Source organism: Bufo bufo, chromosome 5 (assembly GCF_905171765.1).
Source record: "Bufo bufo chromosome 5, aBufBuf1.1, whole genome shotgun sequence".
Lineage (NCBI taxonomy): Eukaryota > Metazoa > Chordata > Amphibia > Anura > Bufonidae > Bufo > Bufo bufo.
Window position 1 is genome coordinate 178,460,247 of NC_053393.1, and position 15,125 is coordinate 178,475,371.

Here is a 15,125-nt window from a genome sequence, read left to right on the forward strand (position 1 = left end):
ATAAAACGTATTCTATACATTTGACCTTAGAAGCCTTAATTCAAAGCTATAGGGATTAATTCTGACACTTGTAGCAATTAGAGACAAACCTCTAGGCGTCTCTCTGAATGTTTCTCACACTGTTGATCTATGGACTGTAATGATATGAATGGGCCTTGTTTTCTTAGAGATATCAGTTCCTCCTCTGTCATACCAAAGATGTGATTGTTACAAAACACACATTTTTACAGACACTTTTAGAGACTAATATTCTCCTAATGAGAAATATATATAATCTACTGGATGCATTTTGTCTTCATAACGTACAACAATATAAAATTATATATATATATATATATATATATATATATATATCTATCCTACTGATTGTCTTATGCTAAGGACTAACTAAGGCTCATTAAATAAATATTTATGTATTTTGCTTCATTAATAAATACCTAATTGTATAGGTAATTATCACTAGCTGCTTATCTTCTCTTCCTTCATAAATTTATAAGAGAGGAAAAAGGAGGCTTCTTCTCACTGGTACATTCATGAGAAGATTAACACTAAAGAGTCGAAACCTTTGAGCGACCTTACTTCAGCCTACTCAAGACCTACTAAATTGTAAATATAGTCGAGCATGGCTCTTAAAGGCAATGAACATACATCTTGACTAGAATAATTGGATATCAATGTATATACCTATGAAAAGGCACAACAACATGACCGTATGCGGGCAATATATCCCAGAGCGGCATTGATTGTGTGCACGGGAGCACACCGCATCATAGGTTACAATAATGCTGTGCACGTTGGGCCGTCCGCGGGACTATTGTCCCGCACTCATATGATCATATGAGTGTAGGACAATAGTCCCGCGAGCGGCCCAACGTGCACAGCATCATTGTAATCTATGATGCTGTGTGCTCCCGTGCACACAATCAATGCTGCTCCTGGACATATGGCCCGTTCCCGGACTGTATGTCTCGGAGGGCATACAGTTATGTGCAAGAGGCCTAAGTGTGAGTTGTTTGTTACTCCTGTTCTTGCATTCATATGAAGCTAAACCTTGTATGATACTTCAGCATTGTCCTGTCATACATACATACATTAAAATTTAAATGTATTAATAAAGGAACATTCTCTGCTTTTATTTGCTTCTAGATCTATAAATTCTCCTCAAGAATTGGCATCGGCTCAGAGGCACTCAGATGCTGGCTTGTCCCCTGAATCATCATGTCTCAGTGCCAGCCTGAGCAGACTGACATATGTCTCAGCCATAGAGAATACTACCATTCAAAGTCCTCTTGACCAGAAGGTGAGATGGTGTCTTGTGATTTTCTGCACTGCAATATGAAAGGGTTAACTGCAATAAAGGGACACTACCAACAAAAGTGTTGTCATATATAGGGTGTTAATATGATTATTGAAGCCACTCCTTGTACTCTATAACCTGTTCTGACTCTTTAAAGGCTTATGTACACCCTTGGGGGTTATTTTTTTTTTATTATTGCATTGTACTCTTTGAGCTAAAAAAATTTTTTTCAATTGGTCTTTATTAAAAAAAAATAAGTCCTTTTCTCTGTACAGAGCTGACATGCTGTAGTAGCAGCCTCTGGATTTTCTCTTTTCTGTTAGTTGGGGAACTGACAGGCTAAAAAAAAAAATATATATATATATATATATATATATATATATATATATATATATATATATATATATATTTTATTATAATTATTTTTTATTTTATTTTTTAACGTTAGAGCCCCATTGTAGTGACTCAATTAGAGCATCACACATTACACTGATAAATGCACTGCTCTTCTGTGGGCATCTTTATTTAGGCTTATTAGGAGAACGATAGATCTATCATACTCTCCTCCTACATTCTGCATCTACTATTATACTAACCGATAACATCTTTCTTTCACAGCAGCAGTTAAATGGTAACTGGATCCCTGTCTATATAGGAGCTTTTATCTCTGTGCTGACTGCTACAGAAGGGACAGTATTTATGATGTAATTTTCAAAGGCATAGTACTGCTGACGTGAAGGGGCCAAAAATTCTTATATGAAATACCATTTTCTGTCCCTCAAATATAATTGTGTCAGATGTGTTTGAAATTTGAATATGGTCAACTTACTGATATATGATTTGTGTTGTTTTTGACCGGTCTTTAGCCCTTCCCCCTTGATAGTCAAGTCTTCTGTGCTGACCATTGGTAAAGATGAGTATTAAACTAGGTATAACACTATCTCATCTGTGCAGGAAAGCCGAGCAGGCACAGTAGGGCAGATATATTAAGATGGGTTTATTTTTTGCCATTTTTATAATGGGAGCTGCATATGGTTGGCGGAGAAGACTTTGGAAAACAAGGGTTGACCCAAAGCAGCAGAGAACCTATAATAAGGATGCGTTAAATTGATTGTGTTTATGGGGTAAGATAAAGGACTATAAATAAGCATTCGTATTAAGAATTGGTGTGGTTTTGTCGCCTCAGTGCCTCTGAATGGTTCCTATAACTTTGTTTTCTAGAGCAACAACACCATCGAGCTAAGCACCACTATAGTGAGAGCCAGTCCTACACCTTCAGAAATGCAGATGATACAAAGCAACGCTTTGCCCTTGCAGGAAAACAAATGTCCAAAATACACCGAAACGCCTAAAGTGAGCAGGAGTCCAACTGGATTTCGCACTCTTTCCGCTTATAACGGTGGATCAAAATCGGAAGCAGATGGAAAGAGAACCGAACCTGGATACCCAGCTATAAATTATAACGTTAAAGCACTGGGTTCTGATTTGAAGTGCTTTGAAACCCAGTCAGATGGGGCTTCTGAATGGCAGCGGTATGCTTCAAAGCAGACGCAAGGACTTTCTTCTGGAAACATGTTGCAGTCTGCTTTGCTGGAAAAGTACAACTCATTACAGAATATTCCTGGCAGTCATCAGTGCGTTTGTGCTCAAGGCTTTAAACCAGTTTTGCCACCCAGTGACTTGCAGAAATTGCCATCTTCTGATCCAAGACTACTTAATGCACCTTCTCTTTCCACCACTCCACAGCAATATCTATCAGGTGTCCCATCGATGCCTTACTTTACATTTGGAAGCCATGCAGGGTATCATGGGTGTGCTCTTCATGACCCATTGACTGCAAATGTCACTTCAGGTATTCTTTCTACACTTCCGATGGGCAACCATGCTTCAGGAAGTCAAAGCAGTAGCCATCACATCCATTTGGTGGACTCCCAGGCTGGCCCTGCTGGGTTCTCCCAGTGGGCCACTCGAACGTCATCTGGTTTTGGTAAATATATTTTCTATTGATTGATTATTGGTTAGTAATTGGCATTAGAAATGGAAGGGTTCGAATGTCTGGCAATTTTAATGTCAATTTTCTTTTAACAAGGACAAGTCCTAGTGCCCGAAGAGGTGACCTTCCCTAACATGTGTTGCGTTGGCATCGCATCGCAAGCATCATTGAACATTTTCAATTCTAATGAAAGATGGATGCAAGTGAATATTGGTATAATCAGTATTGCTGTGAATGGAGAAAAAGTAAGTAGCTGTGTATGTTTGTACAGTTCTCAGGTGTATGCTATGTTATGTGCAGGACTCGGTAGCGCAAACAAATGAAACATTCCTACAGAATACAGATATGGTCTTAGTATCTGATAGTACAGATAATGTGCCACATTATCTGTACTATGTCAAATACTTAAAGGGTACCTCTATAAAACAGAGCTTAGTTGACTTATGACAAACTAACATTTTTCTCTTTATTACATAAAAATTGTAGCATGGTGTAGTGTATACATTCATATAATAAAGCACACATGATGTACCTAGGATCTAATGTGTATGGGGACTTCCTACTGGCATATGTGAGTCAGGTGTTCATTTTGTGAGGAGAGTGGCTGAGAATTGGTGACATGTAGCATACAGCTCAGTTGACGGACAAACACTTGTATACTTTGGAAAGCAAGTGGAGCAATTCTGTGCAATTAAATATCATAGGTTTTCATTGGTTTGTTTATTAACAGAATGTAAATGGGGAAATATGCAGTTCAAGGGTAGAACTGAGATTTTGCGACCACCTAAACATTGGTACTGAGGTGGACAGAGAAATAAGGAGGAAAAACAAACAGCAGGTGGCGTTATACAGAGATTTTATTGAATAATTCTTCTATAGCTCTAAGGTTTTTTTTTTTACCGGTATTTTTCAGATTGATGTTGGAGCCAATCACTGCTTAATTTTTAAAAACAAAACCATAATTGGTCCCCGGGCTTCTGAAGATGTGAAAGTTCTTATTTTACCTCAAAGGGCAGGGCTTTTCCAGTGTGTGCTAAGCGTATCATCTTGGCCTGTATCTGCTGATGCAGAAACCATCGGTCGAGCTGAAACCATGTCCTCCAAAGTTCTCCTTACTGCTGTGTCAGAATATCCATTAATCGAGGTATGTAAGTTCTGTTCATGAGGTATCTAAATGGTAGTTTAGAGGACTGATTGCTGGAAACATAAGCAACATAATCTACATGATTGAGTTAAAGGCATTGACCCATGAAGACCTCTATGTGCCCTGTCACAGAGCTTCGCATGACTTCTAGTAATCGGACCCAGGTGTTGAAATGGATAAATGAGTAAGTGCTATGTAAAAGACATTGGGATTGAAAAAGTATGACGTGGCCAATCCCTTTTAAGAGGTTGTCCAGTTTTAGAAAAACATGGCTGTTTCTTCCAGTGCCATAGCTGCCCACAGACTGCCTGGTACTGCAGCTCAGCCCTATTCACTTTAATGGAGCTATGCTGCAATACCAGACAAACCCCATGGAAAGGTCTAGCACCCTTTCTGGAAGGCAGCAGACATGTCTTTCTAACATTGGGCTGCTCTTTTAATATATATTAAACAATGGAAGATACTTCAAGTATTGCTTATGATTATATCATGAAATTCCTAATAGGTGTTTTTACTCGTTTTTCTTTGCTGGAGAGCACGGATTCATCTGTCTGGTGTATATGGATTTAGCAACGAAACTGAACGCAACATAAAATTGAGAATTTACAGTTCATTTTTTTATGTATAAATAGTGTTTTTTTTCTGTTCTATAATACACACTGGATTATAAGGTGCAGTTAGGTTTTAGAGGAGGAAGCTTTTATTTAGGCCTCATGCACACGACAGTTGTTTTTCTCGGCCTCCGTTCCGTTTTTTTTGCGGATAGGATAGGGACCCATTCATTTTAAATGGCTCAGCAAAAAAATGATAGTTCATCCGTTTGTGTTCAGCGTCCGTTGTCCGTGTTTTCCTTCAGCAAAAAAAAATAGCGCATGTCCTACTTTTTTCACATTTGCGGACAAGGATAGGCATTTATTACAAGGGATCTGTGGGAAAAAACTGATCCTCCCAAAAAAACGGATGCCGCATCCGTTTTTTTTTTTTGGGCGGACGCACAATTTGCAGACGCAAAAAACAACTGTCGTGTGCATGAGGCCTTATTTTTATTTTATTCCATCAGACTAAAAATGACTATAAATAGCCTTGCCTCTCTAAACGGCTCGCTGTACTCGCCGCTCTCTGGGCCCTCGCTGCACTGTGACCTGATATTGCACAGTTCCAAGCAATAGTGCACACACTATGATTTGATGCTGTACGTAGTAGGGGCAGTGAAGTGCAGTGCCCAGAGAAGACCAGGGAGACTGCACTATACTCGCTGTGTCCTCTGCATACTAGTGAGCGCTTCCATAACGCAAGCGCTCACTAGTATTTGTTATACAGGTGAATATCGTGCAAAGTTCATTTAATTCAGTAATCCAATTTAAAAGGTAATTCTAACATATGAGATCGACTCTACATGCAAAGCAAGATAATTCAAGCCTTTATTTGTTATAATTTGGATGATTATGACTTACAGCTTATGAAAACCCCAAAGTCACAATCTCAGGTACCCTTTGCTCAGGGGATATGGATTAATTAGCTGACTAGAGTGTGACCCTTTCACAAAATTTTAAGCTGCATTAATGCAATTCCTTTTAAGTTGCATTACTGAAATAAATGGACTTTTGCACGATATTCTAATTTTTCGAGTTTCACCTGCATATGATGCACTGCCATTTTCCCCCTACATTTGGGGGAACAAAAGTGCATCTTTATATAGCAAAAAGTACAGTGTGCATATATAACCAAAATGTTAGATGCCTGACCAGGGGCTCTAGTATTATGCCCTTTTTGTTGCTTATTCATCCCTTTGCAACACCTACAGGTGGACACCGGAAAGACTGACTGTTTGGATTTTGGAGATCTGACTTCCGGCAGTTGGAATAATCTTCCATTAAGATTAATAAATAAGACACGAGCTACTGTGCCCATCAGACTTATCATTAGCGCTGTAAGTACAACTTTTACTTACCCAAATAACTTTCCACCATTTACCTGAGATCCTTAAAATGTATATAACGTACTTATCCAAGTAATAGTAAACAATTTTAAATTTACTAGTGTTAAATATTACAATATACGTTTTGCTTTTACATGAAGGAACACTTTGTTTCCTTTATGAATACGCTGGGAAATGTGATCACCGTTATGATGCCTTCTCTTAGGGCAATATGAGGCAGGGACCGAAGCGGATTTCAGCGCTGTGGGTTTAGTCTGCCTTATGTATTTTCCAGTTTTAGTTGCAGGGCTCACATCATGTTGTGAGGAAGCAGTCCTCTGTATTCATGAGCTGTGGGTCTAGTCCTGACCACTGCCGCTGCTGATTACTGTGCTCAGAGAGAAAGCTGTTAATCAGGGGATGAGCAGGGACCCCTTCCTCATAGCTCAACTCAAACTGTGAATTTCACCAAAAGTACTTTAAAGGGAGAAATTTTAAGAGATCGTCCTGTATATAATTTTTTATTTTTCCCCTGCCAGTCTTTTTACTCCCATTGGCTGCAGCAGTCACTTGCTTAGATGAGATGTGACCACTGCTAGTAAATTGACTGGGGACTGGAGCCACAGCTGCTTGATGGTGTTGTCAGCTTTTTACTATGGATTACCTATCCTCAGGATAGGTCATCAATATCCGATTGGCGGGGGTCAAACTCACGGAACCCTTGCCAATTAGCTGTTTGAAGAGTATGGCAACCCTATTCACTTCTGTGGGACAGTTCTGTCTAAGTTGATACTACGGAGCCGTCCCATAGAAGTGGAAGGGGACGCCATACTTGTAATTACACTGCTTACCACTGCAATTGCTGCGGCAAGCCGAGAAGGCAGCGCTCATATGGTAGTCGGACCCCGCCTATCCTGAGGATAGGTCATCAATCGTAAAAAGCGGACAGCCCCTTTTAAAATAATAAAATACTTGCCCTTTTAAAGTAGATGACCTACAAGACAACCCCTTTAACAGAGTTCAGGAATTTCAAGAGTTGATGTAATTTATTTGTTAGTTTGAATGAGGCTAAGCTGCAGCACTGAATGTAAAGTATAGGTTTTCAGCAGCGCCCTTAGCAAGTCACTGCATACGTTCCTTTCTTCTTTTTTTTTATTTTTTTTTTTATATAAGTCGAGCAGTAAGATATTGCATGGATAAAGGAGACTTTCATACTTGTTTGATTTTCTTTTGACCAGGATAGGGTAAACCTATAAATAATGAAGGGTAAATCTACTATAATATATTATCTATTATCTCTGTTGCCAGAATGCCACTGCATGGCGTTGCTTTACTTTTTCCAAAAATCCTGCCGTGAAAGAATTTGGTGTACATACGGATTCTGTCTCAAAGATGTCTTCCCCTTCTGTCATAAGCCACGTTATGTATGCATCCTATGAGAACCAGGTAAACACTTGTTTCTGAAAAAACATAAATGGTTTTAAAGAAAATCAGCATGGTTTTTCCTCATACCCATGTACTCTGCTTAGGGTTTGGAGCATTTTATTGTGTCCACCTATGGCTACTCTTTACTGCCTGGTATTCTTATTGCTGTCCTGCATTTTTCATACATTTAGGAAGCAGTTTGTCTTTCATGTTCATTGCTCTGTCTGTTCAATCCTCAGATCATGTGCAGGTAGGTGGACAGAGTGGTCCTAGGCCCCTTAACCACCTCAGCCCCCATAGCTTAAACACCCTTAATGACCAGGCCACTTTTTACACTTCTGACCTACCCTACTTTCACCGTTTATTGCTCGGTCATGCAAATTACCACCCAAATGAATTTTACCTCCTTTTCTTCTCACTAATAGAGCTTTCATTTGGTGGTATTTCATTGCTGCTGATATTTTTACTTTTTTTGTTATAAATCGAAATTTAACGATTTTTTTTGCAAAAAAATGACATTTTTTACTTTCAGTTGTAAAATTTTGCAAAAAAAACAAGATCCATATATAAATTTTTCTCTAAATTTATTGTTCTACATGTCTTTGATTAAAAAAAATGTTTGGGTAAAAGTTATAGCGTTTACAAAGTATGGTACAAAAATGTGAATTTCCGCTTTTTGAAGCAGCTCTGACTTTCTGAGCACCTGTCATGTTTCCTGAGGTTCTACAATGGCCAGACAGTACAAACACCCCACAAATGACCCCATTTCGGAAAGAAGACACCCTAAGGTATTCGCTGATGGGCATAGTGAGTTCATAGAACTTTTTATTTTTTGTCACAAGTTAGCAGAAAATGATGATTTTTTTTTTTCTTACAAAGTCTCATATTCCACTAACTTGTGACAAAAAATAAAAACTTCTGTGAACTCACTATGCCCATCAGCGAATACCTTGGGGTGTCTTCTTTCCAAAATGGGGTCACTTGTGGGGTAGTTATACTGCCCTGGCATTCTAGGGGCCCAAATGTGTGGTAAGTAGTTTGAAATCAAAATCTGTAAAAAATGGCCAGTGAAATCCGAAAGGTGCTCTTTGGAATGTGGGCCCCTTTGCCCACCTAGGCTGCAAAAAAGTGTCACACATGTGGTATCGTCGTATTCAGGAGAAGTTGGGCAATGTGTTTTGGGGTGTCTTTTTACATATACCCATGCTGGGTGAGATAAATATCTCGGCAAAAGACAACTTTTCCCATTTTTTTATACAAAGTTGGCATTTGACCAAGATATTTATCTCACCCAGCATGGGTATATGTAAAATGACACCCCAAAACACATTGCCCAACTTCTCCTGAGTACGGCGATACCACATGTGTGACACTTTCTTGCAGCCTAGGTGTGCAAAGGGGCCCACATTCCTTTTAGGAGGGCATTTTTAGACATTTGGATCCCAGACTTCTTCTCACGCTTTAGGGCCTCTAAAAAGCCAGGGCAGTATAAAAACCCAACATGTGACCCCATTTTGGAAAGAAGACGCCCCAAGGTATTCAATAAGGGGCATGGCGAGTTCATCGAATTTTTTTTTTTTTTGGCACAAGTTAGCGGAAATTGATTTTTTATTTTTTTTTCTCACAAAGTCTCCCTTTCCGCTAACTTGGGACAAAAATTTCAATCTTTCATGGACTCAATATGCCCCTCAGCGAATACCTTGGGGTGTCTTCTTTCCGAAATGGGGTCACATGTGGGGTATTTATACTGCCCTGGCATTCTAGGGGCCCTAAAGCGTGAGAAGAAGTCTGGAATATAAATGTCTAAAAAATTTTACGCATTTGGATTCCGTGAGGGGTATGGTGAGTTCATGTGAGATTTTATTTTTTGACACAAGTTAGTGGAATATGAGACTTTGTAAGAAAAAAAATAAATATTTCCGCTAACTTGGGCCAAAAAAATGTCTGAATGGAGCCTTACAGGGGGGTGATCAATGACAGTGGGGTGATCAATGATAGGGGGGTGATCAATGACAGGGGGGTGATCAGGGAGTCTATATGGGGTGATTACCCCTATTTCATTGATCACCCCCCTATAAGGCTCCATTCAGATGTCCGTATGTGTTTTGCGGATCCGATCCATGTATCAGTGGATCCGTAAAAATCATACGGACATCTGAATGCAGCCTTACAGGGGGGTGATCAATGACAGGGGGGTGATCAGGGAGTCTATATGGGTGATCACCCCCCTGTAAGGTTCCATTCAGACGCCTGTATGTGTTTTGCGGATCCGATCCATGTATCGGTGGATCCGTAAAAATCATACGGACATCTGAATAGAGCCTTACAGGGGGGTGATCAATGACAGGGGGGTGATCAATGACAGGGGGGTGATCAGGGAGTCTATATGGGGTGATCAGGGATTCATAAGGGGTTAATAAGTGACAGGGGGGGTGTTGTGTAGTGTAGTGGTGTTTGGTGCTACTTTACTGAGCTACCTGTGTCCTCTGGTGGTCGATCCAAACAAAAGGGACCACCAGAGGACCAGGTAGCAGGTATATTAGACGCTGTTATCAAAACAGCATCTAATATGCCTGTTAGGGGTTAAAAAAATCGCATCTCCAGCCTGCCAGCGAACGATCGCCGCTGGCAGGCTGGAGATCCACCCGCTTACCTTCCGATCCTGTGAACGCGCGCGCCTGTGTCTCGCGAGATGATGCATATATGCGTGACTCTGCGCAGGGCTGCCGCCTCCGGAACGCGATCCTGCGTTAGGCGGTCCGGAGGCAGTTAAAGTGACCTCCTTGGATGATACGGTGACCACTAATAATTTTTCTTGGAAGTTTTATTGCACAGGAGCTAGAGATTTTGCACAACATTTATTTTAACTTTCTCAGACCTATGAAGGAATTAGACGAGCAGATAGTCATTAAAACTGAAACGCTAACGGTTCATATTGGACGATAATCATGTAGTGTAAATGTATACAGAGAATTCTCATTCAGTGTTTGTGAAATTGCTTATGCAAATGAATAAATTCTAGTTTGTCATTATTGAATTGTGATAACATGAAGGTACATTGTGTGACCTTTCACCAATGTGAACGATGTAAAAACAGGCGTGTTTTATCTAAGGTGTATTGTCTAAATAGAGTGAGATTTTATAAATGCGAGTGAGAATAATGCTGAACGCACACAGGTTTCTGTATTTTGAGGATCCATTTTTTTATGGACAGGAATAGGGACAAGAAAATTGTCGTGCTGTGATATTACTGCTATAAGCTAAAGACATAACTTTGGAGTTGCACAAAATTCAGAAACGTTATTATGAACGTTTTCTGCCAGTGTTTTGTGAAAGTGCCCCATCAGTCATCAGTGATTTTTGCCTTATTCTTCAGAAAGGGGATGGGGAGGGGGGTTGGCAGCTGTGAACTTCACAATTTGTCCTAAGCCCAAAAGCAGACTAAATGCAGACCCCGCCAATCAGAACTTTTTGATATGTCGCTATGATGTCTCAAAAGTTTTTCCCAAACTACAGTGCCACTAGAAGTGCATATATTTTCTGCTCACCACTAGCTTTCCATTTTCTTTTTTCTCTACATAAATGAAAACCTTTAAACATTTATAGATGTATTCTGGTTATATTAAGTTATCCCCTATCCACAGGACAGGTGATAACTATTAGTTCGGTGGGGTCCTACTGCTGGGATGACCCCCCCCCACACGTGGCCGCTCCATTCCTTTCTATGGGATTTCTGGAGATAGCCGAGCGCTGTACTCTGCTATATCCAGAATTCACATAGAAAGGAATGGAGCTGTAGCTTGCATGTGCTACTGGCCCCTACATTCATTTCAAGGGGATTGCAGGGGTTACGGGGCCCCGTTCTCTTCTTGTGATCGTTGAGGTTCCCAGTGGGTAGGTGGTTAACTTTGAACCACCGGAATACCCCTTTAGTGTTGGCCTTGTAAAGATATTGTTAGGTTTTCTTTTTCACTAGTGATGCCTCTGTTTACGGCTTTATTTCAACAGCTCACTTCAGTTTGACAGCTTTTTTTATTTATATATAATATATATAATTTTATTTAATTTCAGGAACCAGAGGCACTTGAGATATGGGTTGTGTTCCACGCACCACAAACATATAACTCAGCAGGTATTTAACACACATTATAGTAAACTTTGTTGTTTCTGTATTTCCTTTTGAGAGTTCTTCTGGTATTCGAAGGTTTTTTTAGCAAGTTGCTAATATTGAATGCATCAAGTTATAGTATATGCTGGGTTGTACTGTAGAGGAGTCTCTCAAACAATTACTGACGAAATATTTTAAAAAAAGATAATCCTCTATTAACCTCACGTGGGAGATATTCCAGGAGGGGTAAGGGAAGTATGTGCTGTTTTGCTTCTCACTGTATGGCTGATGAACCAGCAGAAACAACTGCCTATTGATGGGGAGCAAAGGTTGTGGCATTATTACATAATTTAACAGAAAGTGCAGGTGATGATGGAGGTGCAGTCAGTTGTTGGAAGGGGCCACAACGCTCCTAAATTGTGAGCGTGACTTTTCAGAGTATTGCAGTTTTGCCCGGTACATAATTAGAAGTCCCATGAGCATGTGGTCTCTTCAAACAGCTGATTGTCGAGGGTGCAGTGACTTGGACCTCATCAGATATTGATGACCTAACATGTAGATAGGCTGAGATTATCCTGAACCTAGAAAACACTTCAGAGCTGTCTGACCATTAATCACTTTCATGTTGCAGTGTGGCTGTTTTATGTTCCTGGCCAGTTTTAAGCCCTGGGTCTACAATCAGATCCATAGATAGAGTTGTAGCGTATGTGACAGGACAAATCGTTCACTGAGAAATATATTTTTTAGGCCTCATGCACACGACCGTTCCGTTTCTTAGGTTTTTTTTTTGTGGTCCGCAAACCGCGCATCCACAAAAAACGGAAGCTTCCCATTGTAGAAATGCCTATTCTTGTCTGCAAAATGGACAAGAATAGGACATGTTCTATTTTGTTTGCGGGGCCACGGAATGGAGCAACGGATGCGGACAGCACACAAAAACTGCGGCTTGGATGCGGACCAGAACTACGGTCATGTGCATGAGGCCTTAAACTGTTGAGTTTTGTGACTTTTTCCAGACACAGAACAACTGTCAAGTATAGAAACTTATGGTGACCATAAGGCAGAAGAGATACAAATCTTACCGTAATACCTCATGGTCTAAGGCCTCATGTACATGGCAGAAAGTGTTTTGTGGATCTGAAAAATAAGGATCCCATCTATCCCATATATATATAAATAAATAATTTCCCCAGTTGTCTCCATGACTGCACATCCTGAGATTGACTTCCTCTGATAGGACAGGAAAAAAAACTGAGATTTAAAAACACCACTCCTTCCCCTCATCGCCAGTGTTTTTTTTTTTTTTTTTTTTTTCCTGTACTGTCAAGGAAGTCAGGAGAGGTACTGGGAGCTCTTTGGGCTCCTAGCCTATTTCGATACCTGGATCATCTTGCTCTGCAGACCGGAGGTCGGTTGTGGCGGTTGGTTTGGCTCTTTCTTCCTGTGTGGTCTGTTGTATGGTGGCCCTGGTGAAGCTCCCTCCTGCGGCAGTCCAGGAGAGCTTAATGCGGAGTGAAAAGGCTGCTGGAGCGACGCTAGGACGTGATTCCCTCTAGACGCCGAGGGGGTGTGGCTTGGCGTCATGACGTCACGTGGCGCATGCCTAGTGTTTAAAGAGGGCAGTGTCGGTCCCAACATGGCGCCCAGCATTCTCACCCTGCCTGTGATCTCTGGCGTTTCTGTGGACGGGAACTGGAAACATGAGTGCCCCTACCACCACTGGCTCTGGATCTGAGCCCCCCACTACCCTGGGTTTTGTGAGTAGCCTGTCAGGCACCCTTCTTATGTTGTACTTACCCTGTAGTGGTTGACCCTTCTCTCCCTTGTATGTTGCAGGGAGAAAAGGAGTCGTCTTCTTCTGCCAAGGTTAAACCCAGGAAGTGTGGTCTCTGTTCTAAACGTCTACCTTCCTCTGGGTCTAAACCTTTTATGCAAGGAGTGTACCGCGTCTGTCAGGTCCGAATCATCTAGTCTGCTGGAGGATATTAAGTCCATAGTTGGCGTGGAAGTTCAATCTGCCCTGGCCGCCCCCGGGACCCTCCCCCCCTCCATAGACCGGGTTCTTCTAGAGATCTTACGTATGTGGGAAGTGATTCCGATTCCGTGAATCCTGAACTATCGGATCCTGAGATCTTGGAAAAATCTCAAGAATCCGATGAAGATGACCTTGGGGATATTGAGGAGCTAATCAAAGCCATAAGAGCCACAATCAGAATGGAGATTTCCAGATCTGTTCAGGAGGAAATATTTGGGGGAGAGGCAGAGATCTGTATTCCCAGTTCCGGATAACATACAGCAGATCATAAGAGCGGAATGGGATAAACCTGAAATAGGCTCCTTTATTCCCTGTGGCATAAAAAGGCGGTACCCATTTGAGGCAGATTGCAGACTGGGAGTCCATTCCCAGAGTCTATGCTCCAGTGGCCAAAGTCGCAAAGCGCACGGTCCTTTTTGAGGACGTTGTGCAGCTAAAGGACCCTATGGACAAAGGCAGAAAGCCTCCTTAAAAAAATGTGGGAAGCTACGGCTGCTCTTTTAAAACCCGGGGTTGCTGCGACATGTGTAGTTTGTACCTTATCGGTGTGGCTGGAGCAATTACAGCTTCACTTAATTAACAAGACTCCAAGAAAGCAGATCTTGGACAGCCTTCCCCTGCTTAGAAAGGCCACTAATTTCCTGGCAGATGCCTCCGCAGAGTCTGTAAGACTTTCTGCTTATACAGCAGTACTCTCTAACACCATCAGAAGAGTCCTGTGGTTGAAGGCCTGGTCCGGTGATATGACCTCTAAAAACTAATTGATATCCTTACTGTTCCATGGGCAGTATGTGTCTGGCCCTGATCTGGATAAGATCTTAGAAAATGCTACAGACCACAAGAGAGGTTTTCCCGAAGTCAGATCAAAAAAGAGAAGGCAGTTTTTTTCGTAAACGGCAGGATACCAGATCAGATGATGGAAAATCGGGAAGATAAAGCTATGCCAAGGGCGGTAAAGAAAAGAATCTTCTTTTTAACCCCAACCAGGGAGATCCTTCCTCTTCCAAGCAATGACTCCATTTGTGTTGGGGGAAGACTCAGCTCCTTCATAAATTCCTGGGAGCAATTCATCACAGACCCATCAAAGAATATTTTTAGGCATCCTGCTGATTCCCTCCTCCAAAAATCCTTTCTTCTATCTCCTGAAGGTCCAGGATTTAAAGTTAGGGATCCAACAATTCTTAAGAGAGCCCGTTTGTTCGATC

At 41.2% G+C, this 15,125-nt stretch overlaps 1 protein-coding gene across 2 annotated transcripts in view; it reads left to right on the plus strand.

The window, feature by feature from the left end:
* The window catches only part of CEP192 (centrosomal protein 192), a 184,635-nt gene that overhangs the window by 107,681 nt on the left and 61,829 nt on the right, over positions 1-15,125 (plus strand). For both annotated transcript variants that reach the window (XM_040432242.1, XM_040432243.1), the window contains exons 21-27: positions 1,147-1,300; positions 2,519-3,284; positions 3,387-3,535; positions 4,204-4,434; positions 6,239-6,364; positions 7,661-7,798; positions 11,849-11,909. In XM_040432242.1, the coding sequence (XP_040288176.1) occupies positions 1,147-1,300; positions 2,519-3,284; positions 3,387-3,535; positions 4,204-4,434; positions 6,239-6,364; positions 7,661-7,798; positions 11,849-11,909 (1,625 nt within the window). The remainder of the gene's footprint in view (positions 1-1,146; positions 1,301-2,518; positions 3,285-3,386; positions 3,536-4,203; positions 4,435-6,238; positions 6,365-7,660; positions 7,799-11,848; positions 11,910-15,125) is intronic.